We start from the raw sequence: 24,137 nt of genomic DNA, 5'->3' as shown, positions 1-24,137 counted from the left end.
CGGAACGGAAAATCGGGAATTCAGTTGGCTGGCGGAGGTGGCTCATTGCGGCATTGCGGAGCAGGTTTGTGCCGAGACGCCTCGCTGTCTTTCGCACAGGATGTTCCAACCGCAGCATCATGGGCTACAGCGATGTCGGCAGGGCAGTCTCGACTCCCTCAGCTTTAGCCCGTTTAAGACCCGGCTCCAATGCCTCAATGCCGCTGCCACCCGCTGCTACACATGCCCTTGACGTACCTCGCGCCGCCTTCTGTGCATCCTCGGCGGCCTCCTCGCCATCCTCAATGATGTCGTACGCCTCGTCGTCTGCCACCAGCACCCCGCCTTCCTCGCCGTCGCGCATCATGCCAATCAGGCGGAATACGAGTTTCGTGCGCATGACATCACCCTGCCGTTTGAGCTGGATACCCACTTTCACTTTATCCAGCAAGCCCGGCACTGTTTGCAGCTGCTCCCGCGGGATGCGGCTCTCCTGGCCGTACTTGGGAACAAGCACAAATACATGCGTCTCTGACACGCGCACGACATAGCCTTCCTCATCAGGGATCTTCCCATCCTCGAAGTTGCGCAGGTAGAACCCGGTGAAGAGGTTCTGCGAGTCCCGGCCCGCTCGCTGCGCCTGCTCGTGGCGGTAGTTGAGGTTTTCTGCGATAGTCTTCATCCGCCCCGCGTTCATTTGCTCCTCACTCACGCTGGCGACGCCGATAGCGGCCGCCAGCTGGCGATGAACGATGACATCGGCGTAGCGGCGGATTGGGGACGTGAAGTGGGTGTAGATGGGCATGGCAAGTCCAAAGTGGCAAAACTCGTCCTTGGGGATGCCACCGCTGGAGAAGTACTGCGCCTGTCGCAGACATCGTGTTGTTAGGATTCGAATGAGTCTGTTGAAGTATGGGTCCCGTGGGTCCTCGCACTTGTCGAGGGACGTGTTTAGCGTCAGTGAGGTAGTGTCGTCGAGGCGTACGTGCAGTTTGCCGAACAAAGCGTCATTCAGCGTGTCGAACGCGCCTTCAGCAGGTCGCTCGTGGCGGCGCAGCAGTGCCCACTGGGGGTAGGACTCATACACCTTCGTCGCTACCGCCGCGTTGGCGTACAGCATCCATTCTTCGATCATCGAGTTCGCCTCGAAGGTTTGGTACATCTGCATGTCGGTTGGATTGACATGCTCGTTGTCCACCTTGAACTTGAACTCCTGCGACGCCAGAAAGAGGGCGCCATCCTTCTCGCGGTGCGCCTTGAAGTGCTTGCTGAGCCGCATCAGCTCGCGCAGCGAGACGGCAATATCGGAGGTGTCAGCCGGATTGTCGATCATGCGCTGAGCATCGCCGTAGTAGAGGGCGCCGCGTGAGCGGATGATTGTCTTGCCAAACCAATCGCGCACCACGTTCAGGTTCTCATCGAATTCCCAGAGAATCGAAAAGGCGTAGCGGTCCTCAGCTTCCACTAGCGAGCAGAGGTTCTCCGTCAGCAGCTGTGGCAGCATGTTGATGCGCCGGTCCACCAAGTACACGCTCGTGCTGCGCTTTGCGGCCTCCTCGTCCATGGCCGTGCCCCCGGGCAGAAAGTGCGTGACATCCGCAATGTGCACACCCACCTCGAGGTGGTTGCCATTCACGGCACGGCAGTGCAGCGCATCATCAATATCGCGGCAGCCCAGCGGGTCGACGCTCACAATGCACAAGTCGCGCAAGTCCAGCCGCTTCGCCTCCTCGTCCTTGGTCACAGCCCATTGCCCCTTTGGGAGGCAGTCGTGGACAGCCTCGCTGAAGTCGTAGTGCGGGACATCATTCTCCAAGAGAATCACTGTCGCCTCCGTGTCGCGATCGCCGATCTTCCCGAGGACCTCGACGTAGTGCCCAACTGGAAAGCTGCTGTACAAGGGCCAGTCGTCAATCACAACGCTAAGACGTTTGTCCATCAAGTCCTGCACATGGCGGGTGCTGATGCGAATGCGCGGGATTCGGTTATTCTTGGGCTGAAACAGGATGGAGACATTACCAGACTTGTTCGCCTTGACCCGCTCGAGCTCAGTCTCATCGAGGCTGCCGCAGAACGGCCGGCGGTTAGAGGAGAGTAGGCCCACCACCTTGCCGGCAGGACTGAAGCGGGCTGCGATGGCATCATCTTCGCTCACAGACTCTGATAAGGGCGCTGAGCCTTTGGGGCCACGCCAGCTCGACACGGGCAGTAGCTGCACTGCCACGATGTCGTCATGAATCGCGCGGTTCATATTGGCACGGCCCTGTATGAGAATCCGCTGGAAGTTGTGGCGCTCGAACTTGCCGCGTATCTCGCCAAAGAAGCAGCTTGTCTCACTGACGCGCAGCTTTCCTTTGTACAGACTCCCGTCTTGCACGCCGGCGTCCAGGGCGGTCATGCTGAGGTACGGCGTGAAGAGCTGCCGCGTCGACGGCGACTCTTTCATCCCTTCCGGCTCCTCGGCCTGAATCTTCTCCAGCAAGTCCGAGTCGCTGGCAACGTTCAGCTTTATGTAGTCACGCAGCGATACGCAGCGCAGGTTGCTCACCCTCTGCGCCTCCTCTGACGCGTTCATGGCCTGCTTGAAGGCCTGATCGTGCGAGACGACAATCACGCCGGACGTCGATAAGTCCGCCGTGCCCGGGAAGGCGGCTACCACGTGCCGCGCGTACCACTGCGCCGCCACTCGAATCGCGCGATCGTTGAAGTCGTTGGGTGACTCCCCCTCCTTGCGCATGCAGTGCGTCTGCTCATGCCGGTCGTTCGCGAAGACGAAGCACTGCTTCTTCTTATCCCCGAGGAGGAGTTGCAGCCGCGCATACATGGCTTTGTTGCGGTTCTGCACCTCGCTCATGACGGTAGTGAGGAGAATAATGTTCTGCACGCGACGATCCTCCATGGCGTTCATGTTGTGCAGCACAATGTTTGTGTCGGGGATGATGATGGCGGCCGTCGGGAGAATGCACGGACCCCTAACCCCTGCGACAGCGGTCTTGGTGCAAAGAGGGCAGTCCACGATGCCGCAGCCGATGTCTTTGCGTGTAACAACGCCTGCGCTGGAACCGGTGGAGCTGCCGGCGTTGTGGCACACATTGTGGATGGCCGCGCGCTTCTTGGTGAACATCCTTTTACTACTTCGGGAAGCCGCGGAGGTGGAAAAGTGCAGACGCAAAAGGGCCTTTGCCGTCAAGTAAACGCAATAGAGCGCCACCACTGCCCACAAGGGGATTATGGTTGCGTTGACGCAGCGACTCTCCCCCACCACCACCACCAGACGCACAGACGCCTCCGCAAGCACACGGCTTCTAAGACGCAAGTGCACACTCTTCCTTAATGGCACGGGTAATTTGTTGCTGTAGAGGACATGAATGTGGTCGCAGGTGGACGAAGGAGGGAGAGAGAGAGAGACAAGGAGATGCGCAGGTGAGAGAAGAGGAGGAACGAGTGCAGTCGAGAAAGCAGAGAAAAGAGGGCGGCAAGGGGTCCGCGCACGCGGTGCGCGTCGCCCGTCGCTACGCGGCGTACAGCATTAAGCGACCTCTACTGGAGATGCGCGAGTGGGTGCAAGGGCGGGAGGAGGGGCTGGTCGTAAGCCCTTGAGGTGTCCTGCCACGAGGCCAGTCAGCCACCATCTCACGTCGCCCTCCCCTCCCCTTCCTAAGAGCATCGGATGCGCGCACAGAAATGAGCACAGACCATTTTTTCGGTTGTCTGCGACGCGGGTTACTTAGACACCCTTTTCCTCCAGTCAATGTACAACTGCCGCGCCATCGGCCAGCATGAATACAGCAGACACACGAAAGAAAAACATGCAGCGCATTCTCAGCAGCGCCTCTAGCTGTGAAGACTGAAGTGCCATGCAGGCAGCCCCGTGACAGCGCGGCGGAGGCAGCGAATGATCATCATCAATGGCAGGGGTGAAAGGGAGACACAATGCGAGGGTAAGTAGGGCAGGTGCCGTTCGTGAAGAAGAGAAGGTCCTGTAGTTTACCGAGCTTTATACGCCGCACCGCATGACGCCGCATTCACCGCTGTCTTTGACTAGCTGCCGGTGCGTGTGCTTGGGTAACACATCTGAGTCTTGGAGTCTTTCTCGCGTGCGTCGATGCACAGGAGAGCTGTGGCGCGCTCCCTGACCGCGTCCACAAAACCGAGGCACTGCACCAGACTCTCCTCCGCAGCCTCAAACGCGTTGTCGTCGCCATCGCACGTTGGTGGCTCAGTTGCAGATACATCGTTCCAGCCCGTCGCGAAGAGCTGCACGGACTGCGGAGAGGCCAGGGGGGATGCGTGAGGATAGAGAGGACTGTCAACAACCGCACACGTGGCCCATGCCACGACGCCAACCTCGACAGACTTGGCCAAGAGTCGTGCGGTGCAGCTAGACTCCTCCGGGAGTGCCAATGCCAGTGACCCTGGTGGCACGCCTACCGCTAAAGCCGTCTTGGACGCCGTCTCCAACCAGCGAGGGGTCAGGCCTGTCATGGCAGCCTCCCACATCACGCTCTCGCACCCGCCTCTCTGCCGAAGCAGCTGACTCGTGTACTCTGCAGTGCGGATCGGTGGTACGTGCGTGCCTTCGTACGCACACGTAAGAGCCGACCGCATCCAAGCGCGCCACCGAACACGACCGTTGGCATCAACCGCGTCCAGCACCCCTGGCAGCACCTCTGCATAAAACGTGTCCACAGGGATGCCGAAGTCGAGCTGTGCCACAAGAGGTCCAGCCGGAACGGGGACACATAAAGTGCGGTATACGCCACCGTAGCAGTCGCTGCTCACGAAGTGGGCCACGTCCCGGGCCGCGACCAGGGTCACCAGGCGCCGTTCCTCGAGTGCCACGTCCCACGCTCGCCATGGCTGCTGTGTCAGCGCGCTGCGGGCAGTCCGTGTTGCCTCCGCCCTGCAGGACTCCACATAGTGCACGAGTGAGGCGGGGACGAGAACCTCGGTTGCGCTGGTGAGAGTGAGGGCGCCGGCCACAATGTCCACAGCAAGGTCTGCCAGCGGCGGTGTCCAGCCCCCCCGACCGGCCCTCCGCATCGCTGAGCGGAGTGCACAGGGGCCGCACTCAAGCATCTTTACCCGCTGCGCAGTCGCGCCCAGTGGAATCATGGAAGACGACATGGCGAAGAGGAAAGCGCCGGAGAGGGGAAAAGAGATGGGGAATGAGGAGAGGGGGTTTAGAGGTTTACCAACGCCTCCCAAGAGGCGGATTTTGCCTGTGCGCTGTACTTTTGAAGTCGTCCCCGCCCTTCTTGTTCGCGACGATTTCCTGGCGCGGGCGAAGCGTTCGGGGGTGGGTGGGTGGGGGCGCCGAAGGCCGAGAAGACATGAAAGAGAGCGAGACACATAGACGGGGGAGGGAGGGGAGGCACTTGTGTGTTCGAGTACCGGAATCGTGCTTGACTGGCTCACTGAATCGCTGTCTGCATCGCTGTGGCCTCAGGTGCATTGCGGAGGCGCTCAATGGTGATGCAAAGTGCGAGCGGAAGTGGATCCGAAAAAAGAAAACGTGGGTTTCTTTCCCCCTTTGTTGCCTCCTTTCCTCGTCGCAATTCTCTATAACAGACGCAGGCTGCAGGGGAGATGAGCGCACGCACACCATCCGCACGGGGATGCACTCCGTTGTACGCATCCCAGATGGTGGCGCCATCGTGGGTGTGTGCGCGCTGATTTCTCTTTCATTATCCATTTTCTCAGATGAAGCGCGCAGGTGTGTGACGACCACACGGTCACTGACACAGACAGTGGACCGGAGAGGAGCGGGTGTGTAGAATCCACAAACAACGAAAAAGAGGCATTGGTCGAACACATGACCATACTCATGCACAGAGTGAGGGGAGAGGGCTGCTGGGCACTGGGGACGAGCCTGAGGGGGTCTTTCGCTCTTCTTCTACCGTTCTGAACCTCTTCATCTACCCTCCTTCTCATCACCACGGGCACCCTCCCTGCCCGTGATGGGTAGCACGATGTTGAAGCTTGCACCTCCACATTGGTGTGTTGTTCACCCACACGTACCCTCATCACCTTCCATCCTTTACTTCTCGTGCGGCTTCTCCGTCGTAACCACCGCTACAAAGCGTTTCTGCTTCCAACATGACTTGACGAACAGAGGCCAGGCGATGAGCACCGAAATGTGCGCCAAATCCAACATTCTGTGCGAGGGCACCTCATCGTACAGGGAACTGGCCAGGCAGGCTAAGGCCATGACGCAGGGCACGGCGAGAACGCACCGCCACCGGTAGCCACAGCCCCGCAGCTGGTCCAGCACCGGAGCTACACACCACACCGCTAGCAGCGGGCACAGCACCCGAATGGCGCTGCAGACGTGGTGGAGGACAAATGGCAAGTCGCACTCCCACCGTTGACTGTAGGGCGAGAGGCCACAACATGCGAACAGCAGCGAGCTCTGCGTGAAGAGCGCGCCCATGGACAGCAGCGACAAGCCAACGCCACACAGCGCAGTGAATCTGCGTGCTGCCCCACCAATAATGTACGTTAGACTCAGCGTGTACGCTGCCCCCACCGCGTGCGGGATCGCCAGTGGCACACAGACGCGCATCAGGAAGGAGACGCCGTTCTCGCCGTACCGGCGCCCGTACAGTTCCAGCTGCCACGGCGTGGTGGGGTAATCGAGCCGGTAAGAGCGATGGAGTCCCTTCATCATACGCACGAAGATCAAGCACAGGTAGGCTATTGCAAGGATGTTGGGGTAAAGCAACCATTGGCGACGCCACGTTTCCGCGTGGGCGGTGACTTGTAACGCTTCGTCAAGGGTGTCGTCAAGCTCCTCCCATTTGTGTATGTTAGCTCGGCGCCGCCGAAAGCCACCGGTGGGGTAGTCTTCCTCGCCATCCTCTGCCAACCCTCGCACCCACTGCGCACTCTGAGGCTTGGTCTTGAAGATGCGTTGTGTGTAGTCGTGTGTGCTTTGCACCACGCTCACACTATCATCGTCATCGTGCGACCACCGCGGTCGGGCTGTATACATATTTGACTCCGATGCTCCTGCTGCCACATGACCCTCAGGCGGCGCTGAGGAACACGGCGGTGACGATGTCGCGGAGTTCATTGCTCGACTGGTGCGCGGCGACTACAATCAAACACAAGATCACTACACAAACAAGGAGGCAGCGCGAGCACACACAGAGACGGATACCCACGAGCTCAACCCAACCAAGAAAGTGAACGGCGACTAATGGAGGAAAGGAGGGGGTGGTCGACGAACAAGCGGAATGGATAGGTGGTGGCAATAGTGAACTGCTGCGATGCGAAGTCCGTCGACGCGTGAGATAGGAGGAGAGAAAGAAGAGTCGAGCAGGAAAATAACCGTAAACAGTCGACGAGCGCGCGAAGTTTGTGTGGCGGGACTCGTCGCACAAACTCACAGAGCCACAGCAACAATGGCACCACCGAAGAAAAGGGGCAGGAAAGGAGGTGCGCAACGATCGAGATGCGACCCACACACTTCAAAGGGGAAAAAAAGGACTGGGTGGGTGGGAGCGAGAGGGAGTAGACAATGTAGGAGAAGGGGTGGCAGTCTTACGCACGTGGGCACTATCAACCTCAGGTGTTGCTTGAAAAATCTGTGCCAGGCGTGAAGGGTCTCTCTCACCACGTCCTAAACAGACAAGTGTGTGTGTGTGTGTGCGTGTGTACGACAAGCCGCCCAGATTGTGATTTCCTTCAAATTAGCCGATCACAGGGTGAGGAAGAGATTACAAGAGAATTGAAGACGGCGCCGTTGTCCGGGTAGGTTAAGGAATACGTAAGTTGGCGAGTAAGCGCTGCCCATGTGTCCATGGGGCTGCGGGGAGAGGACACCTGAAAGCGCGCACACCCAGCCACGGGGGCAATGACTCACATCCTACAGAAGGAGAGGTACGTGAGAAGGCGGAGGACAGTGCCGCCATCCCTAATCACGGCGTCCAAGTAGAGACGGACCATGGAGGAGCAAGCAGAGCACTTTGCACGCGTGCCCGCGTGGAAGGGTAAATTCTTGTACACGAAAACTAGGGTCGGGCAGGTGGGTAGAGGAGAAAGAAAATGGCAGGAGCGACACCCCATTTCGCGTTGTTTTATGTCGGCGCGTAGACGCACTTTGTTACACGTCCAAGTTAGAAAAGAACGTAACGGACAGCAGCAGTCGCAAGCCCACGTCCCTGACACACCACTGTCAGTGCTTTTACTGAGGGCCCACCACTCCTCTCTCCCTTGTGCCGTAGTATTTCTTGTCAAGCTAGGCAGAGAGGCGGGTGGGGGAGAGGATGCACTACAGAGTGGGTGACGCTTACATTACCACGCTTAGCCGGTGCGGGGACGCGGTGGGTAGGAGCCGCTGCCGCCCATGCCGCTGTGTCCTCGGCCACCATCACGCCACCGGTTGAAGCCGCGGCCGCGCCCCACGCAACGACCGCGTATGGGCCTACCGTCTTCGCTGAGACCGTCGCGTTGGCGCTTGCGGGCAATCCGCACTGCATCGGCGTCGTGGCGGAAGCTGCATCGTGCCCCCTTATCGCACTGCCCAGCACGAAGAAACGTGCGGCACACAGGAATCTCGCTTGGCGTGCAGTGCCAGTAGGGGCAGTCCTCTGCAAGCAGGCAGCGGCCTTGAAGGAAGCGCCGGCACGGCACGCGGCTCAGTCGCTCCACCTCTTCAGGCTCCATCTCGCTCCGTTTGCGCATCCGCGGCCGCTCGTGCGGCTCGTGCGCCTTCTTCGAGCGGAAGCTGCTCCGAATCGCCTCCTTGTCCTCCTCCGTAACGAGGGTGAAGCGATGCAGCTGGGAGGCATGGACGACAACAAACACAGGGAACTCGTTGATGAAAAAGAGCCGTCGCAGATTTTCGTTGAGGGTATCGTAGGGGTCAAGAAGAAAGTACCGCGCGTCGTTGCCCAGCCGCTCCGCCTTGGACAAAATGAAGTACTCCTGTGCGAGAAACGCCTGCACAAACGCTTGCTGCTGCGCCTCTTGGGGGGTTATTGGCTCGATCGGAGGCGTCGGCGGCACCTCCTCGTAGGCGCGCAGCGGTAGCGGCTCTGCTGGGGCATTCACTGGGCACTCCTCAGTGCTATCTGCAGCCTCAGACTCTACAGCAGCGACGGTCAGCGGTGCGACATTGCACTCGACCTCGTCCCCCGCCACCCTAGCAACTTCCGTCGTGGGCAAGGCATGTGCACCTGTAGGTTGGGCCCCTGCGGAGGCTTCACGCACTACCGTTTTCTGCGGCACTGCCGCGCTGTCGCGCTGTGTTGGGTTCGTTTCGTCAAATACCTCGTCCCCGATACTCTTCGCGGTCTTTGTCGCTGATCCGCCCACGTACTTGGTGGCCCCGTTGTACCGCCGGTTGATGTGGTAGCACAGAAGTGGCGGGTTGGTGGCCCAGCAGTACTTGAGGACGTCGCCGAGCCGGTGGCGTTCGCTGCCCCAGTCCGTGGAGATGGTCGTCCACTCAGCCTCATCGTCGGCGCTGCTAAACTGAAACTCGCAGCGCCACACAATCGTGTTCGTCTTGCGGTCTAGCCGACTCGTGTTCTCGTCTCGCTTGCGCATCCCCTCCGATGTGATCTGGCAGATAACACCACGGCGCCGCGCCGCATCACGCAGGGCGTGCAGGGGTGGAGGCAGCGCCTTGTAGGTGTACCGCCATGACATGCGGGGAAAGCACCGTTCAATGTTGCCGATGACACGACGACAGTTCTCTAGGAAATGGTAGTCGCGCTGCAGTTGCTGATCTGTGAACTCACTAAGCGGGATCTTGGCCGCCATATCGCGCACACCAGTGCACTTGAAGTCTTCCCTGTGCACCCGCACGCATGTCATGCTGCACGTGCGGCGACCACAGCCGGGACAAGTGTACACGGCGCGTGTCCCGCAGACGCAACAGCTGGTGGTCTTTCTCTGCGCCACTCGCTCTTCATGAGGTGTTCGAGGGGTGTGCGATGTATTGAGGTCACTGAGGAGCGCGGCGCTCAACGTGTTGGCGGAGACCTCATCCGCGTCGCGCGATGCGCAAAAAAAAGGGTCGTCGTGCTGCCCATTGCCGACATCGTCCCCGCCGTCGTCTTTGCCGCTCTCGTTGCCCGAGTCGATATTGTCATCGCTGGCGATGGCTTCACTGCTCCCATGCTGGAGACCGCTGTTACTCTCCCTCGCATCGTCGGAATCCGAGCTGCAGGTGTCTTCAGAGTTGTGCATGTACTCGTGCGGCGCTTCGCACTCCTTGCTCCCATCATCGAGGAGTGGGGCTGCATTGCACTCAGCCCTTGTCTTCAATGCTGCGAGTCGATTCATCGCAACTCTGATGCACACGCTACGAAACGCAAGGCGGAACGTGCCGACGCAGGGAAAGTAAAGTGAGGATGAGAAAGGGCGGGTGGCGTTGTGGTGAGACAGTCGCTGTCTTTCCCAAGGTGAAGTGTACGTGATTAGCACACCCGCTAGAGAGGAGGTGCGGTGGGAGGAGGGTAGTCACCGATTTTGTACACCACAGCTGACACCTTCGTTCTGTCTTGGGCTTCTCTGCCAGCGACGAATGTTTTTCCTTTTTGTTTTCGGCTGCCTACTCACTTGGGCTAACGAGGAGACGCGATTACGTGATGATGTATTGCGTATTGAGGAGAAGAATAAGCGAGTGACCATGAGAACGAGAGAGAGGGAGGGAGGGAGGGAGGGAGGGAGTCAGCGACGAGAACACATTTGATCTGCACGCATGCAGGCACTGAGTGTGCAGCGTTAGGGAGAACGGAGAGCTGAAGCGCAGTTCTCAAGACGGGAATCGACAGTTTGGGGGGTGGAGGAAGGGGAGTAGCAGGCACGTGTGCTAGCTGTGACCGTGTCCTACGACGCGCTTCATCTACTCACTGTGAGTGACAATACGGGATTGGCCACTCGAGGCGAGGCAGCTGACACGAAACGTGCGACCACACACATCTTCCCCCAGTCTGCCGTACATGGTAGCGCTTTGTCTTCCACGCAAGGCCTTGGAAGGAGAGGAGGACACTTCAACTGACGTCAACGAGTGGAAAAGTGTTTTCTGCTACTGTACATGTCTGTCGGTGCAGTGGTGATAGTGGCTGTGTATCGGTGCCGTAGAGGGGTGCAACTTGCCCTCTTACCTCACATGCCAGTCAACACAGAGGCCGCTATTAGTTGCCAGCGGCCTTCCGCTGAGGCAGCGGTGACCGGCGCAGCCGACTCCGCACCCGGCTTCTCACCGTCGACATCGACTTTGTACTTTTTATGCGCGTACGATAGCGCCACCTCCATCAGTTCCGCGGTCATGTATGGTATCACCACGACCGGGAACATCAGTGCCCCATCGTCACTCTCTATTGGCGCCAGTGGGCTGATGGGCTTTGGGACTATGACGGGCGCCCCCTTGCGGTCGCCAGAGCTGGACACGAGCTTCAATGGCGGACGGTCAATCTTGGTCGGCGTGGCTGCCTCCGCCGCTCGCAGGCGCTGCTGGTAGTGCTCAGCGACTAGAGTGACTGGGATGTGTCGAATGGCCTCGAGAGGCGAGGCATCATCAGCGTCCAGGAACGACATGAAGGGTATTTCGGCTGGCTCAGTGGCGAGCGGGATGCCAGCCTCCCGGCTGTGCGAGTCTGCGTCAGTGCAAAGGACCACGGCGGCCTCAGGCGTTGCGCCGTCGCTCGGGGTGATACCCTCGTTTCCACTCTGCGCCACGGCGCGGTGCACGGCACCTTCCCAGACGTGCAACACGTCACGGCAATATCTGCTAACAGTGGCGCAGTTACGTTCCACGAGGAACACCTCGCCGGAGGTGCACGCGACCAGCACCATGTCCTCTGGCCCCACCGCCGTGCAGGTTGGTAACGGCACCGGCTCAGTTGGGTTGGTTTTCCGCTTCATGAGTCGCGGCACAATGTGTATGTGTGTGGGTGTGTGTAGCGCTGGTGAATACGTGAAGGGAAGAGAGAGAGAGTATTCCATAGGAGAGGTACATGCGCACGGATGAGAAAGTGATTCGACCCACTGGGCCACAGAACAGAGGGGTCACTCGAACAGCAGCAAATGTTCATGAGCAGGCAAGCCCACTGCAGGTGAAGCGTGCCGTGCATACATCGACTCCAAGTCACCGCCCTGGGGACCGCGGGCAAGGTAAGTGAGAGATGCAGAAGGTGTAGGTCACACAGACACTTCCCTCCACCTCCCGTAGCGCGTTCCCCTATCTGTTGTCTCTTTCATTGCGTATCGGCTTCTGCGCGCGCGTGGGTGGGTGTCGAAAGCCCCAGCAAGTCCGTCCGTAGACGTCTCATCAACCGACTTCTCCTGTGCATGCGTATCTCAAAGATGAGCCCAAAGGTCAGTAGTGGGAACCCACAGTATTGACGTACTCCACGGTCGAGTCGCGCCGCTGCGCTGCTGTACATATCTACGTGTGTGGGGGTTTGATGCTTAACACTCCAGAGTCTGTGCAACACGCATTACCTCTTGCGCCGCTGTGGCGGGCACCTCGAATACCGGCCGCTCCTCCGACGGGTGACGGTTGTAGTGGTGCTTGAAGTAGAGGTACGACACAAGAGTGTTTAGCTGATCACCGTCGAGACGCGGAAACACAACACGCACCGAGTTGTCGGTCCGAAGCGTTTCCCTGAGGGTGACGGGGTACTGCGGCTCCGGCGCCATTGCATACCCACTCTTCATCTCTACTTGGGCTGCACTGGCGCCTTGCGGCACGCAGTTGTCCTCAGTCCCCTTGCGCCTTCCCTCTTCGTCGCCAGCGGCTGTCGCTGCCTCTGCTGCGAGACACTGCCCAGATGCGAGGGCCCCATCCACTGCATTCGTGCTCGACGACACCGCACCAGCGCTGGCTAGCGCCTCCTCTTTCACAAAAGTCACCACCACATGCTCCGTAGAGAGGAAAACGCGCTTTCGAAAGGCAAGTCGCAGCACAGGTGACTCCATCAGGCAATCCCGGTGCACAAACGCCTCGTCGCCGCTGCTCGTGGCCAGTACGACGTAGTCTTGTGGGTTGATGTAAACGGTGTCGATGTAGGAAGGCGGCGGCGGAGCGGTCCACATCGCATCGAAGGCTTGTCCACTCATTTTGCCGCTGTTGCTGGGGCTGCCACGCGGTTGAGCTTGCGATACCGCCGATCTGAACGCTGTGTGTTTATAAGGTGTTCCCTTCTCCCGCTGCTGATGTGCGTGGTGGGCATGAACCGATTCAGTGTGCCTGTTGGTGTTAATTTTTGCGGGTGTTGTGAGAGGCTGAGTTGCATCACTGAGCAGGAGGGAGGGCAAAGTAGGGGAAGAGGAAGGACCGAAGCAGGCACGTGTGTGAGGTGTCGAGCATCGTTCAGCCAGGCTCAGTTTTGCTGGATGAAACCGGAGAAGAACAGCGCAGTAGGTGGCGGTGGCGTCAGTGACGATGGGTGCACACACACAGAGAAATGATCGGTACGTCGCTTTCCTTTTTCTGGACGCACACACACACACACACACACTCGCACACGCACAAAATGATGAGCGCCTAAACAGCGCACAAAAAGGCTGCGGGGATACGGGTGCTCGTGCAGTCCGCCTGCTCGGTTACGCGTACCTCTCTCGCACGCTTCAACCACATCAACAGAGGTGCTCACACTTGCTGTGGGCTTTGCATCCTTTCGGAGCGCCTTGCCGTCGTTCACTCTCCGACCCACCAACACCCGTGGGGGCAAGTCACGAAAGAGGTCGACAGAGGGCCAAGGAGGGAAAGGGCCTAAAAATGCGAAGCAATCCGGCAAAGAAGGATATCGCTAGCATTACATTACTGGACGGACAAGAGGCTAGGAAAGGGATGGGTAATATAAGCTTTACGTCAGCGAATGCGCCCACGTGTGGCCGCGGGATGTACCCCGGGTGTGGGTATCTGGTTGTGTAGTTCAAGCATAGAAACGTATGCGACACAGTCGTCACACCCAACATCGAAGCAGCAGCAATGAGGAGAAGAACAACAAGGCGAAGACACGCAGAGTGCTCGCGCGGGAAGGAGAGCAAGCGGGAGGAACTGAGAGATACAGGCAGGAGGTCATTCTCGCTTTCTTCCGAACAGTGTTCCCTCCCACTTGTTTAAAAGAACTGCAGAGAGGGGAGGAGCAACACAGATGCATGGAAGGTGGCCATTTATGGTGATGCCCCTCCCCCTCACATTCGCATCCCCTTTTCCCTCTTCCTCATAGTCCCGCACAAACCCACCTTTCCCCACCGAAAGAGCCACGCAGTGCACTCCGGCAGAGCACAGCAGACTGAAAAGATACGGTGGCGACATGAGCAACTAATGCCCCCCACCCCCCAAAAATAAACACCGAGCGAACGAAAGAGGAGGACATACTGCACTTGCCTCGGTCCACCATCGCTGCCCTCCCATGCCTGATGGCGTGGTAGGAAGAGAGAAGGAAAAGAGCGCCCGCTGGTCGACCGTCCTCACCCCGCCAAAATGGATCGTACACGCAAGACACGTGTGGGACACACGCAGATGAGCACCACTGGCCCCCGAAAGATGTGTGCAGGATGATGAAAACAAGTGACAGCTGCCTGCCGCTGTTGCCCCTTCTCTTCATTCCACTTGGCGCCCCTCTCTTTCTGCGTTATCGCATGTCAGCTCCCACGCTGGACGGTAGCTCCCGTCCTCTCGCTTCAACCGGGGGTTGCGGTTCGTGTCAGCACTTCGGCCCACTGACGAGTAGCCGCTTTCGTACAAACTGCACTGTGGGATGCACATGACCTTAGTGTACACCCACACATCGCTCACAGACCAGTGGAAGAGAGGGCAGGCGCGCAAAAAGTCTGGCCATCCAGGTGTCGTTTTCTCTACCGCCTCCTTCTGGTAGCGGCCGTGTGGGTCCGTCTTGCGCGTGCCCATGAACACCACCTTGAGCGGGTGTTGCTCCGTGAGCTTCCATAGACTGAGTCGTATATCTTCCGTTACGCCCTGGTGCACTAGCGGCATGCCTCGCGCAACCTCTTGCATGTACCACGCACGAAAGTCGCGCAGCTCGTCAAACTCATCATTGTACTCGAGCACAAAGATGCAACACTGCGCCAGCACTGGGAGCGTCACTGCTCTACGGAGCAACTCAAGCATCACCACGCTGTCCTTTCCGCCATTAAACGCAACTCCGATCTCGGACGGCGAGTAGAGCGTGAAGATGTCCTGAATAAGGCACTCAGAGGCCCTGACGCAATCCACCAACTGGGGTGACATGGTCAGTGGGACCCGCTGCGTTGGATGCTGGCGGACACACTCATCATCGTGACAACCACTTTCACTCGACAGGGCTGGTGCGACAGACGTGGCGTGCGGCATGAGGGGCAACGAAACCAAGAGAGCGGGTGGTGGTGGTGGTGGTGAATAAGCAGAGCTGAGGAGGGGAGCGAAGAAAAAAAAGGAGGAGGAAAAGGCGAAAGCGAGAAGACTCTCGACAAGCGGTTGCTATACTTGCTCACTCCAGCACACCTTCACGGGTGCAGCAGCAGCAGCAGCACGGAGAGCTACTGGAGAACTACACTGAATGGAAATGTGGCGGCACCGAGCCTAGGGCAATCAAATGTGCACGGGCAGTGGAGGAGGAAGGAGGAAGATAGAGCGGGAGAAGAATGGGGAGAGACAAGGAGCGCGTAAACAACAGAGTACAACGAAAAAGAAAGGGGCGCGACGGCATTAAGTCCCCTCTTTAGGTCAGGGGCGTACCCGATTCGGCTTGCGTGTATGCGAGAAAGGGTTAATGAGGCAACAAATATGCGCGCACTCTTTCTCTCTCTCTGTGTGTATGTAGTTGTGGGGGCGTGCTGGCACGTGCTGCGTGAAGTAGTGGACGGGGCTGCGTGATTTGCTACAGCAGCTAAGCGTTGGTGTATCTTTTTCTGCTGCTAACGCAGGCAGGTGTGGTGGCGTGGAGTACGGCCGAGCATATACCGAACGAAAATGATGGGGCAATGGAGTCGGGGAGTGCACTGGTGTGTATGAATTACTGCCATGGAGAGGGGGAGAGCGAACCAAAACACGAAATACAGCATGCATGATGGGTAAGTTGGAGTACGAAAAGATAGTTGAAGCGGTACCTCCTCTAGTGTCCGTCCGCGAGCATTGAGTACGAAGACTCAACAAGGCATTGACGGCGCATCACTCCCTCTTTTCATCCCTCCACCTACCCACACGAACCGATGCACGCCAAGAATAAGCGCTTGAGGGTTTCACGAAGAGAAAAAAGCTTGACTGGGTGGCGTAACACCACCAAAGTCCTGCCCGTACTATCCACGGATCACCACAGTAATGATCGCAGCCTCGCTTTTTCTCGTAATGGAAAGGAAAAACGTAGCGGATGTAAAATGTACCTGCGCTGATGGAAAGCGCTTTTCATCGTCGTGTCCTAGTCGAGGCCACCGCACGCCATTCATTATGGTGTGGGCTTCCAATCCTTTCCTCTTCGCCGCCTGTGTAAGTGCAGAAATGGAAAGCCGCCACCCAACGTCGCACTTCAACGCAAACATGATGGCCGCTCAGCTCATCGCCAGGGCAAAGGGACGCACCAGCAAGTGCACAAAGAGGGCGGAGGGCAGCGGCACCGAGCTTGACACCGGAAACAACACGGCGTCCTTCACGAAGGCGGCACTCTCACGCAGCGCCCTCTCAACATGCAAGGCAATGCTGCGCGCAAGCAGCGCATCATACGCCGCAGTGCCGTGCTCGCTGAAATACTGCAGAGCTGTCCAGTAGAGCTTGCGCCGCGCAGGCGTACTGTGTGTTGTCGGGAGACCTACCCAGCAGCGCAGACACAGCGTCACGAGAAACACCATGTCCACCTGAGCGCTGGACAGCAATCCGATGCTCGCAGAGTGCTGCTGTTCCAACTGTGCACACACCGCCAGCACACGAGCCTCAGTGTCGGCATACGATGCCCACTCCTCAGCGCTGCGTCGCGCCAGGCACTGCGCTACGCCTTGCCGTGTGACTCGAAGCGCCGTCTGGTTCACCAGCAGGATTCGAGCGACCGTCATCAGCGCCTCAGACAGGGGTGATGACAACACGACAGGAGCCTTTGCCTCGAATAAGGGAGGGCCGTGGTTCGACGACAAGCGGAGAATCATCGCCTGCAGCTGTCGGACTTCCTCCTCTGGGACAGCGGTGGCAATGTTGCCTGTCGGCAGAGCTTCGCCTTCCGCGAAGCCGTCTACGTCGCACACCGTGTCGACTGTCAGCTCCGCCTCGAAGCCGTTCAGCAAAATCGCTGGTAGTCGCTTGCGGCCCTTGCCGGAGGTGATAAAGCGCACCATGAAGTATATAGGGTCCACCCCACGACGCTCCTCGCACAGCCGGCGCAGCTGGCGTATGCGCTGCTGTGCCACTGCTGGGTCGAACCACGCCCGGAACTCCGCAGAGGACCGCGTGAGCACACACAGTGCCATGACAGAGAGCAACGTTAGAAGGGAATCTTCTCCGAAGGGCGGGCGGTTCGCCGGCACGACAGACGAAACGGCGTTGCCGGCGGAGTCTGGAGTGAGTTGTGCCGGAGCCAGCCAGAGCTCGGCGAGCTGCTCCCAAACCTCTTCAAGCAGCTCCTCACCTGGGTCACTGCCAGTAACGCCATCGTCGGCGGGCAGAGCTGTCGATCCGAGGAGGAGGTGGATGGACTGGTAGCAGGTGCCGGCGCGGATGGTACGTGCGACACCGAACGAGTCTTCGGTGAAGGACAAATCTGACCAGCCCACTTGCGGATACGCCTCAACAGGCCAGAGAAGCGGCCACCGTATGCGCCTCACCGCTGCGTGCGGACTGTCTTGAAGAAAGGCAAGTGAGGCGTCACGCGCAGCCCTCGCCAACCCATCGCGAGCCACCGCGCAGGTAGACCAGCGGAGCAGTAGTGCCACGCCGTACGGGGTAAGGGAACGCAGACAACCAGGCGTACGCGACACTTTCTTGGCTGATGTGCAGGTCTCTGTGGCCGAGGCGGCCCACATCTCCGACGTGGTGTCAAAGGTACCCCCACCGACCTCGACAATAGCGTGGAGAAGCTCCGCCCAGCGTGCCGAAGGGTGGATAATGTCCTCTTTCATGGTCTGCAGGTACGGCTGCAGAGCGGCCCATCCGGCTAGCGTAGTAGACACCCAGACCACCTCAGTCCACCGAAAAGCACTTCCGCCGCCGCACACGTCCTTTAAGACGGCTGCAAAGGCGCTCGGCAGCTTTGAGCTGCGTACCTGAAGTAACCGTGTCCAGCATTCGTACACGACGTCCGACACATCAAGGGGGAGAGCGCGGAAGAGCGCGTACGATGACGGCGGTCGCCCCTTGCGCGTCAGCAGCAACGCACGAGACTGCGCAAAGAGTGGGCCGTCCACCACCCCCCATGCGTGCGGGCTGCACCACATCGCTTTATCATTGACGCCCGTGAGCAGCGTGGCCAGAAGGCGCAGAGCAAAAGCAAACTGCGCATCATACGCTAGCGACGCCACCGCCGGAGCCCAGTCGAGCACCGTCTTCGAGGCCACCTCAAAGCAGCTCGTCTTGTCTGCCGGAGACAGCGCTTCAGCACAGCGGCACAAGGCATGAGCCCCGATTTCGTACACGCCAGCGTCCAGCCAAACCCCACCGCAGAGAAGCTGTACAAGCGTGCGAAACAGGCCCTGCCACGGTTTCTGCGACGACGGTGTAGAGGGGTCCGGGGCCTCGGTGCATTTACTCAGCTGTGGGAGCAGGCACAGCAGCACACAGGCCGCGTGGGGAGAGGGCAGCTGCGCGGCGAGATGATCTACAAAAGACCGATGCGAGTGAAGAACAGCATCCAACGAGAGAGCGAATGAAGGTCGCGCCGACCACTGCTCCAGCCACATGGCGCAAGGGTCTACCTCGCTGAGCAGCCTACCGAAGGGCACAACCACATCCCCCAGCACGCGCACAAAGACCTCCGTCACTTCGTAGTCTAGCAGAGGCAGCCAGCCCTGTGGCAGCTCTACAAGAAGGCGATGCAGGAAGCCTACGAGGAGCAGACCAGGTGACTCGCCAGTGTGACCCAGTGCACTCACCGCGGAAATTACGGCATGCACAAACTCGAGCTGGGCCCGGGAAGAGAGTGCCTGGAAGAGCGACAAAGCTGCCTCCGTCCAACCGCTCTCCTCGCTCAGGCAAGCGCGGTTGATGACCGCTTGTTGGAGATCAGCAAAGTTCTCGTGTTGAACGATGAGCTCCGGGCGGTGCTTCAGCAAGTACCGCAGGCTATCAAGCTGCCCCGCTTCCTCATCACGGTGGTCGGCGGGACGCCGTATGGAAGCCTCCAACACGCGCAGGCACTCCTCGTCACGGTGCATGGCGGCAGCGGCCCCACCCTCGTATGGCGAACTGTCGAGGATCTCGAGGCTTTCCCAGGCGCCATTCGGCACGTCCCTGCTAAACTGCAGGACATTCACCTCTCCCGACGCATCCACCCTCCGCATTGGCGACAGCGAGAGCGCTTTTATGACGTTCTCCTGCCGCCGCGCCGCGGTGATGTGGTGAGTCGATTCAACCACCTCAGTCATGTGCCTCATGAACTCGCCCCACCCCGCCACCGCTGCAGAGGGCGCATCGCCAGGGATGTGTGTATGCGGTTTGCCTTCTGTGTGAGCTGCATGCAGGCAGAGAGCCTTTTTCGACCACCATTCCGTGTCTCTCGCAAGCGCCTCTGGCGTTTTGTAGGTCTCAAGGAAGCTGTGGCACAGCACGTGCATTGCCTGTACTGTTGGCGTCTGCGCAAGAGACGCGGATGGGCCGCCCTGAGCCGCCAAGCGCGAGACGACAGCCGCGGTGGAGACGCCATCGGGTGGGGAGGAAGAAAGAAACGATGTGGACGGAACGGTGCCCCCACGACCGCTGCAGTTACAACTACCGCTGTGGCTGTTCGCGGCGTGGCGAACGACTTGATCCAGGCTAGCCGATTGAGTCGACCACGGCGGGTGATACATTCGACGAGTGAGGCAGGAGGCTTGTGCTCGTTCACGCTCCAGCAACTATGAAACAACCTGCGGACCGCATGTAAGGCAGAGAAAGTTTGTGGGTCAGTACGTGATTCTGTGTGTACGCCGAGCTCACGATTTCGAACCAGCACAACCTTAATGACAACACAAACAATGGACGGCTGCTCTGGCGGACGCGCTGTGAAGTCGCAACTGCGGGTCAGCGGGCTCGATATCTGTCTGTTGTGTATGCACAGCTGCTTTATGACAAGCACCAACACCGCGCTGTCCTTGGTGCCGATGAGATGTTAGGGGCCCTCACTTTTCGCTGCTCTGCAAAGTAGATGTGTGTATTTGTCTTTGAGCGGGCGCACAGGCGCGTGTAATGGCGATGGGGGTGGCCACTGGGGGGAATGGGAAAGGGACGTAAAAGAAGGAATTGCCAAGGCGCCACTGCACATGTCGTGTCAGCGACCACATGCCCCATTACACGCATGGCACTCGCAGGCAACGAGGAAACCAATCGTGTGGGAGCTCAGGTAAAAGGAAGTGCACATATTTTGCGAAGCGGCGAAGCCGCGCGGCTCATTACCAGACGCGACCGTCGCGCTATGGAAAGACAATCGTCCCTCTTCACATGTCCGACAACAGAGTCGTTCGAGACCTCTGCTCTCACTTGGACCTTCGCTCTTTTTCATATGTTTCTTCTCAGAGGCACGGAGGGCGAGAAAGAGAGAGAGGAGGCGTGTCTTCAAGACGGGTACAGTTGGTGGGTGTGCAGCCACACTGACAGAATGCTTACCAACACACACACACACACACACACACACACACACACGGCGTCCGTTGGTCTTCGACTGCACCGCCTAAACCTAAAACTAAGCTGCTGCGCGCCACGCATAGCCACTACAGTACAAGAGTGCAACACATATAAACAAGCAAGCGCACTCGTGCACAGTTTGAGGACTTAGCAGTCCATAAGGGTATTTGTGAGTTCATGAGCGCCGAACAGACAAAAGGGCCCACAGCCAGCCATGTGGCGTTCCTCTTTTGGCCAATACGCACAGCACACAACCGGCAAACAATAACATGAAAACAGATGAAGGGCGGCAAAGGGTAGCGCCATACTCGCAGCGCCCCCATACAGACGCTGGCACACCAAAAGCCCGCCTCCAGCGACGTTAACGCACCGCACAGCTACACTTCGCGTTCTCCATGCAACCCCTCGGAAGGTGTAGAATGTGAGAGCGCCAACGGTTTCTTTTCTACCTTTGAGCGTTCTCCTCTCCCCATCCCGCATCCAGTGGATGACGCACGTGCTCTTTTGCACCCCCTCCCCGCTCTTACGAGCCGGAGGACTTATTCCTCTCCGAGGCAACGAGTGGTCCACGGAATGTGTAGCGAACCTCTGGTCTTGCCTGGGACAGCGGCGAGTACTCGGATTTGGGCAACTCCATCGAAAATGCATATTCCCCGTACATTTGCCGCAACGGGGTGGCGCTAAGGAAGTACGGGTTCTTGCGCAATGGGTAGTCGGTGATGGTACCGTACGGCGTAGACCACGCCGGGAACCAGCAGGCAGAGAAGAGGCTGAACGTCTCGCCGGGGCGGATGCCGTAGACGTGGTAGTCAAAGCGGCGACACCACTCCCGCTTATACGCGGTGTACTTGGCCCACAGCTCCTTCTTGTGCTCCAGTCGCTCCTTCGACTCCATCACGCCGAACTTGCGACACTCATAGTCGTTCGGCAGGAAGCCGGAGAGGCGGAACATGCTACGGTAGCAGAAGCACAAGTCAGCGAAGATGAACGTGCCAAAGGAAACGACGAAGCGGGTCGATGGGTGCAGGTGGGAGTGGCGCAGAGACGCCTTGGAGCGCACCCACGTGCTGTAGCTGAACCCTAGAAGAGCAGCGATGGCGTGCTCATACATGCGCACGCCGGCGGCCGTGTTAATGATAGAAGGAGTGTTGTCGATAACCGGAAACGGTGTGCCCATGATGTGGCGTGTAAGGTTGAAGTTGGTGTAGTCGCCATTCGTGATGATCTGGTACACGTGGTTACGACGCTCGATGGAAAGCGATGTGCGCCAGAGCTGAAACGACTTCCACGCTAGCTGCTCCTGGTCGGAAAGCTCACGCTCCGTGCTAGGGGCATAGCGAGTGTGCTCAGTCGCCACAAAAATGGGCTTTCCAGCAGCGTCTACACCGCCGGTGCCGAGTTCCGCAGCTGTCGCCATCCTCAACCGCTCTCTCACTCTATCGAAGCTGCGATACCCGCGAAGACGCACACGAGCTCCGTACTTCCGCCCCTCTTTTCTTGCTCTTCGCGGAAGGAGGAGGCGAGGAGGAAGAAGAGGCACGGACCAGCCTGTAGCCTTCAGTACGCTCGGTTGAATACACCGAGGCTCATGCACAGTGTGAGTGAGCAGTGCTGTTGGTCGAAATAAGACAATAACGGCGTCGCGCAGTGGTGTTTCTCCTCGGTGTATGAGTGGGCTGGTGTGCTGCCCAGACTGCCAAGCGGTCTTGACCGCTACTTTTCGCTGTCGCTTCAAAGCGCACAGCCGACACGCACACAACGGCAAAGGAGGACTTGTGCGGGGGCGCAAAAGGCACCAGAGGTCCAACCACCGTCTGAAAAAACACGAAGGGGAGCGAAAGAGGTGCGCACGTGCGTGCCTGTAAAGTGCTGCCAAAGGGTAATCAAGGGAAGACGGGAAAGGGAGGGGGGGTGCAGACAGCAGGGAAGGAAGTGGGGTGGTCCCACAGCAATGAGCGCCCTCCATGCGGATACACCTGGCAGCGACGCCTCCGCTTTGTTCCTGAAGGTGGGTGCGAAAAACATCGAACAGCACACACACACACACACACACACACAAACGCGCGCTAGTGAATGAGCCGACAACGGGACGACCGCTGCGTTGAGTGCGCAAAGCACGCACACCCTCGAGAAAGGAAATACAAGAGCCAGTCGCACTGGAGCTCACATTCGTCGTCTGCGGAAACGACGTCATCCCTTTATGCAGGGAGCGAATGGAGGAAGAGCAGCACACTCCTTCCCCAGGGCAGAACGTTGTCTTTTGCCTGATTGCAATTTATGTCGTCCGCTGATAAGCACGTAGGGACACACGGAAGGCATCCCCCCCACACACACACATACACAATGAGAGACAAAAACTCTGCGGAAGTTGTCATGCTCGGCTGCTGCGTCACCACATCCGGCACAACAAGAGGTGAAAGCACGAAACAAGCGGTAGTGGACCGCATATGATAATGACCTCAATATATACAACGCTGCACCAATTCGTAAAACACCTTCTTAACTCGGCGCTCCACAATGGGGCGTTAGGCTGTGCTGGTCTTTCCGTCCGCCTGAACGCGCCATGAGCTCAATACAGCTCTTAACCTCGCCCATACCTTCCCTCACATACCTTCCACGGCATCAGTGAGGACTGCACTGCAGCCCTCCTCGGTAAAGTATGCGCGGCTGACAGAGCACAAGCTAGAAGCGCGAGACGGCGAGGCGTAACGACTGGACGCTCAACTTATGCAGGAGAGAGGTCGAGGCAAATTGCGTGAAGCTACATCGAGGGTATATCCTTACTTCCCTGTAGTGCACTCCATGCTGATGGGCATAGGCGCTACTGATGTACGTGCTTGTATTGCACGCGCTCCAGTAGAGACATCAGCACAGCAATATGTTCGCTCGATGTGACATTCCATCACGAACAAGTCGCAGAATAGAGGCATCCAGCCACGGCGGAATCCTCGTCGTCAGAGACAATCCATCCTGCCGTCGAATCCGGCTACGCGTGGTACGGGCTCTTCTCGTCCTTCCGCGTCCCTTCTTCCGATGCGTGCTGTACGATCGGCGCCACACAGACTCGGATGGACAGCATGCCTCGATCCAAGCGACCAGCGTCCTGCTCGAGGGCGGGGAGCGGTGACGTCTATCGTGCAGGTAACAGAGGGTTGTTCTGACGCATACCGGATGATCTCGAGGAGGAAGTTGGCCAGGTCCAGGTCGGTGTCCTGGGAAACCCTGTGCTCTGCCGGTGTGCCATGTTGTGTTCCCCATCGTTTCAAGCGGCGGCATTTCATAATGTGGTGTGAAAACACTATATTCCAGTCTTTGGGACTCGATTGTGTAATACAGAGTGCTGTTGCCATGCTTCCGGCGTCCGTGCCTCATCAACCCACCAGGTCGCATGTAGGGG

At 58.6% G+C, this 24,137-nt stretch overlaps 9 protein-coding genes across 9 annotated transcripts, besides 1 other annotated feature; all 9 read right to left on the bottom strand.

Moving 5' to 3' along the window:
- Positions 1-124: 124 nt before the first annotated feature.
- LPMP_280330 (rrp44p-like protein) lies at positions 125-2,887 on the bottom strand (the record flags this gene model as incomplete). Its single annotated transcript, XM_010702074.1, has 1 exon — positions 125-2,887. The coding sequence occupies one exon, from the start codon at positions 2,885-2,887 to the stop codon at positions 125-127; it is 2,763 nt and encodes a 920-aa protein (XP_010700376.1).
- Positions 2,888-4,020: 1,133 nt separating this feature from the next.
- LPMP_280320 (hypothetical protein) lies at positions 4,021-5,106 on the bottom strand (the record flags this gene model as incomplete). The annotated part of the gene is made up of 1 exon (XM_010702073.1): positions 4,021-5,106. One exon carries the CDS (start codon positions 5,104-5,106, stop codon positions 4,021-4,023), a length of 1,086 nt encoding a protein of 361 aa, XP_010700375.1.
- A 913-nt stretch (positions 5,107-6,019) lies between these two features.
- On the bottom strand, positions 6,020-6,973 carry LPMP_280310 (hypothetical protein; the record flags this gene model as incomplete). Its single annotated transcript, XM_010702072.1, has 1 exon — positions 6,020-6,973. One exon carries the CDS (start codon positions 6,971-6,973, stop codon positions 6,020-6,022), a length of 954 nt encoding a protein of 317 aa, XP_010700374.1.
- A 1,313-nt stretch (positions 6,974-8,286) lies between these two features.
- On the bottom strand, positions 8,287-10,275 carry LPMP_280300 (hypothetical protein; the record flags this gene model as incomplete). The annotated part of the gene is made up of 1 exon (XM_010702071.1): positions 8,287-10,275. One exon carries the CDS (start codon positions 10,273-10,275, stop codon positions 8,287-8,289), a length of 1,989 nt encoding a protein of 662 aa, XP_010700373.1.
- Positions 10,276-11,100: 825 nt separating this feature from the next.
- Positions 11,101-11,859, bottom strand: LPMP_280290 (hypothetical protein; the record flags this gene model as incomplete). Its single annotated transcript, XM_010702070.1, has 1 exon — positions 11,101-11,859. The coding sequence occupies one exon, from the start codon at positions 11,857-11,859 to the stop codon at positions 11,101-11,103; it is 759 nt and encodes a 252-aa protein (XP_010700372.1).
- Positions 11,860-12,405: 546 nt separating this feature from the next.
- On the bottom strand, positions 12,406-13,056 carry LPMP_280280 (hypothetical protein; the record flags this gene model as incomplete). Its single annotated transcript, XM_010702069.1, has 1 exon — positions 12,406-13,056. One exon carries the CDS (start codon positions 13,054-13,056, stop codon positions 12,406-12,408), a length of 651 nt encoding a protein of 216 aa, XP_010700371.1.
- A 1,492-nt stretch (positions 13,057-14,548) lies between these two features.
- LPMP_280270 (phosphoadenosine phosphosulfate reductase-like protein) lies at positions 14,549-15,196 on the bottom strand (the record flags this gene model as incomplete). The annotated part of the gene is made up of 1 exon (XM_010702068.1): positions 14,549-15,196. One exon carries the CDS (start codon positions 15,194-15,196, stop codon positions 14,549-14,551), a length of 648 nt encoding a protein of 215 aa, XP_010700370.1.
- A 1,295-nt stretch (positions 15,197-16,491) lies between these two features.
- On the bottom strand, positions 16,492-19,695 carry LPMP_280260 (hypothetical protein; the record flags this gene model as incomplete). The annotated part of the gene is made up of 1 exon (XM_010702067.1): positions 16,492-19,695. One exon carries the CDS (start codon positions 19,693-19,695, stop codon positions 16,492-16,494), a length of 3,204 nt encoding a protein of 1,067 aa, XP_010700369.1.
- A 1,568-nt stretch (positions 19,696-21,263) lies between these two features.
- On the bottom strand, positions 21,264-22,157 carry LPMP_280250 (hypothetical protein; the record flags this gene model as incomplete). The annotated part of the gene is made up of 1 exon (XM_010702066.1): positions 21,264-22,157. The coding sequence occupies one exon, from the start codon at positions 22,155-22,157 to the stop codon at positions 21,264-21,266; it is 894 nt and encodes a 297-aa protein (XP_010700368.1).
- Positions 22,158-23,674: 1,517 nt separating this feature from the next.
- Positions 23,675-24,137: part of a repeat region that runs on past the window's edge.

The sequence above is a fragment of the Leishmania panamensis genome (assembly GCF_000755165.1).
Source record: "Leishmania panamensis strain MHOM/PA/94/PSC-1 chromosome 28 sequence".
NCBI lineage: Eukaryota > Euglenozoa > Kinetoplastea > Trypanosomatida > Trypanosomatidae > Leishmania > Leishmania panamensis.
This window is presented reverse-complemented; position numbering and strand designations above follow the sequence as displayed.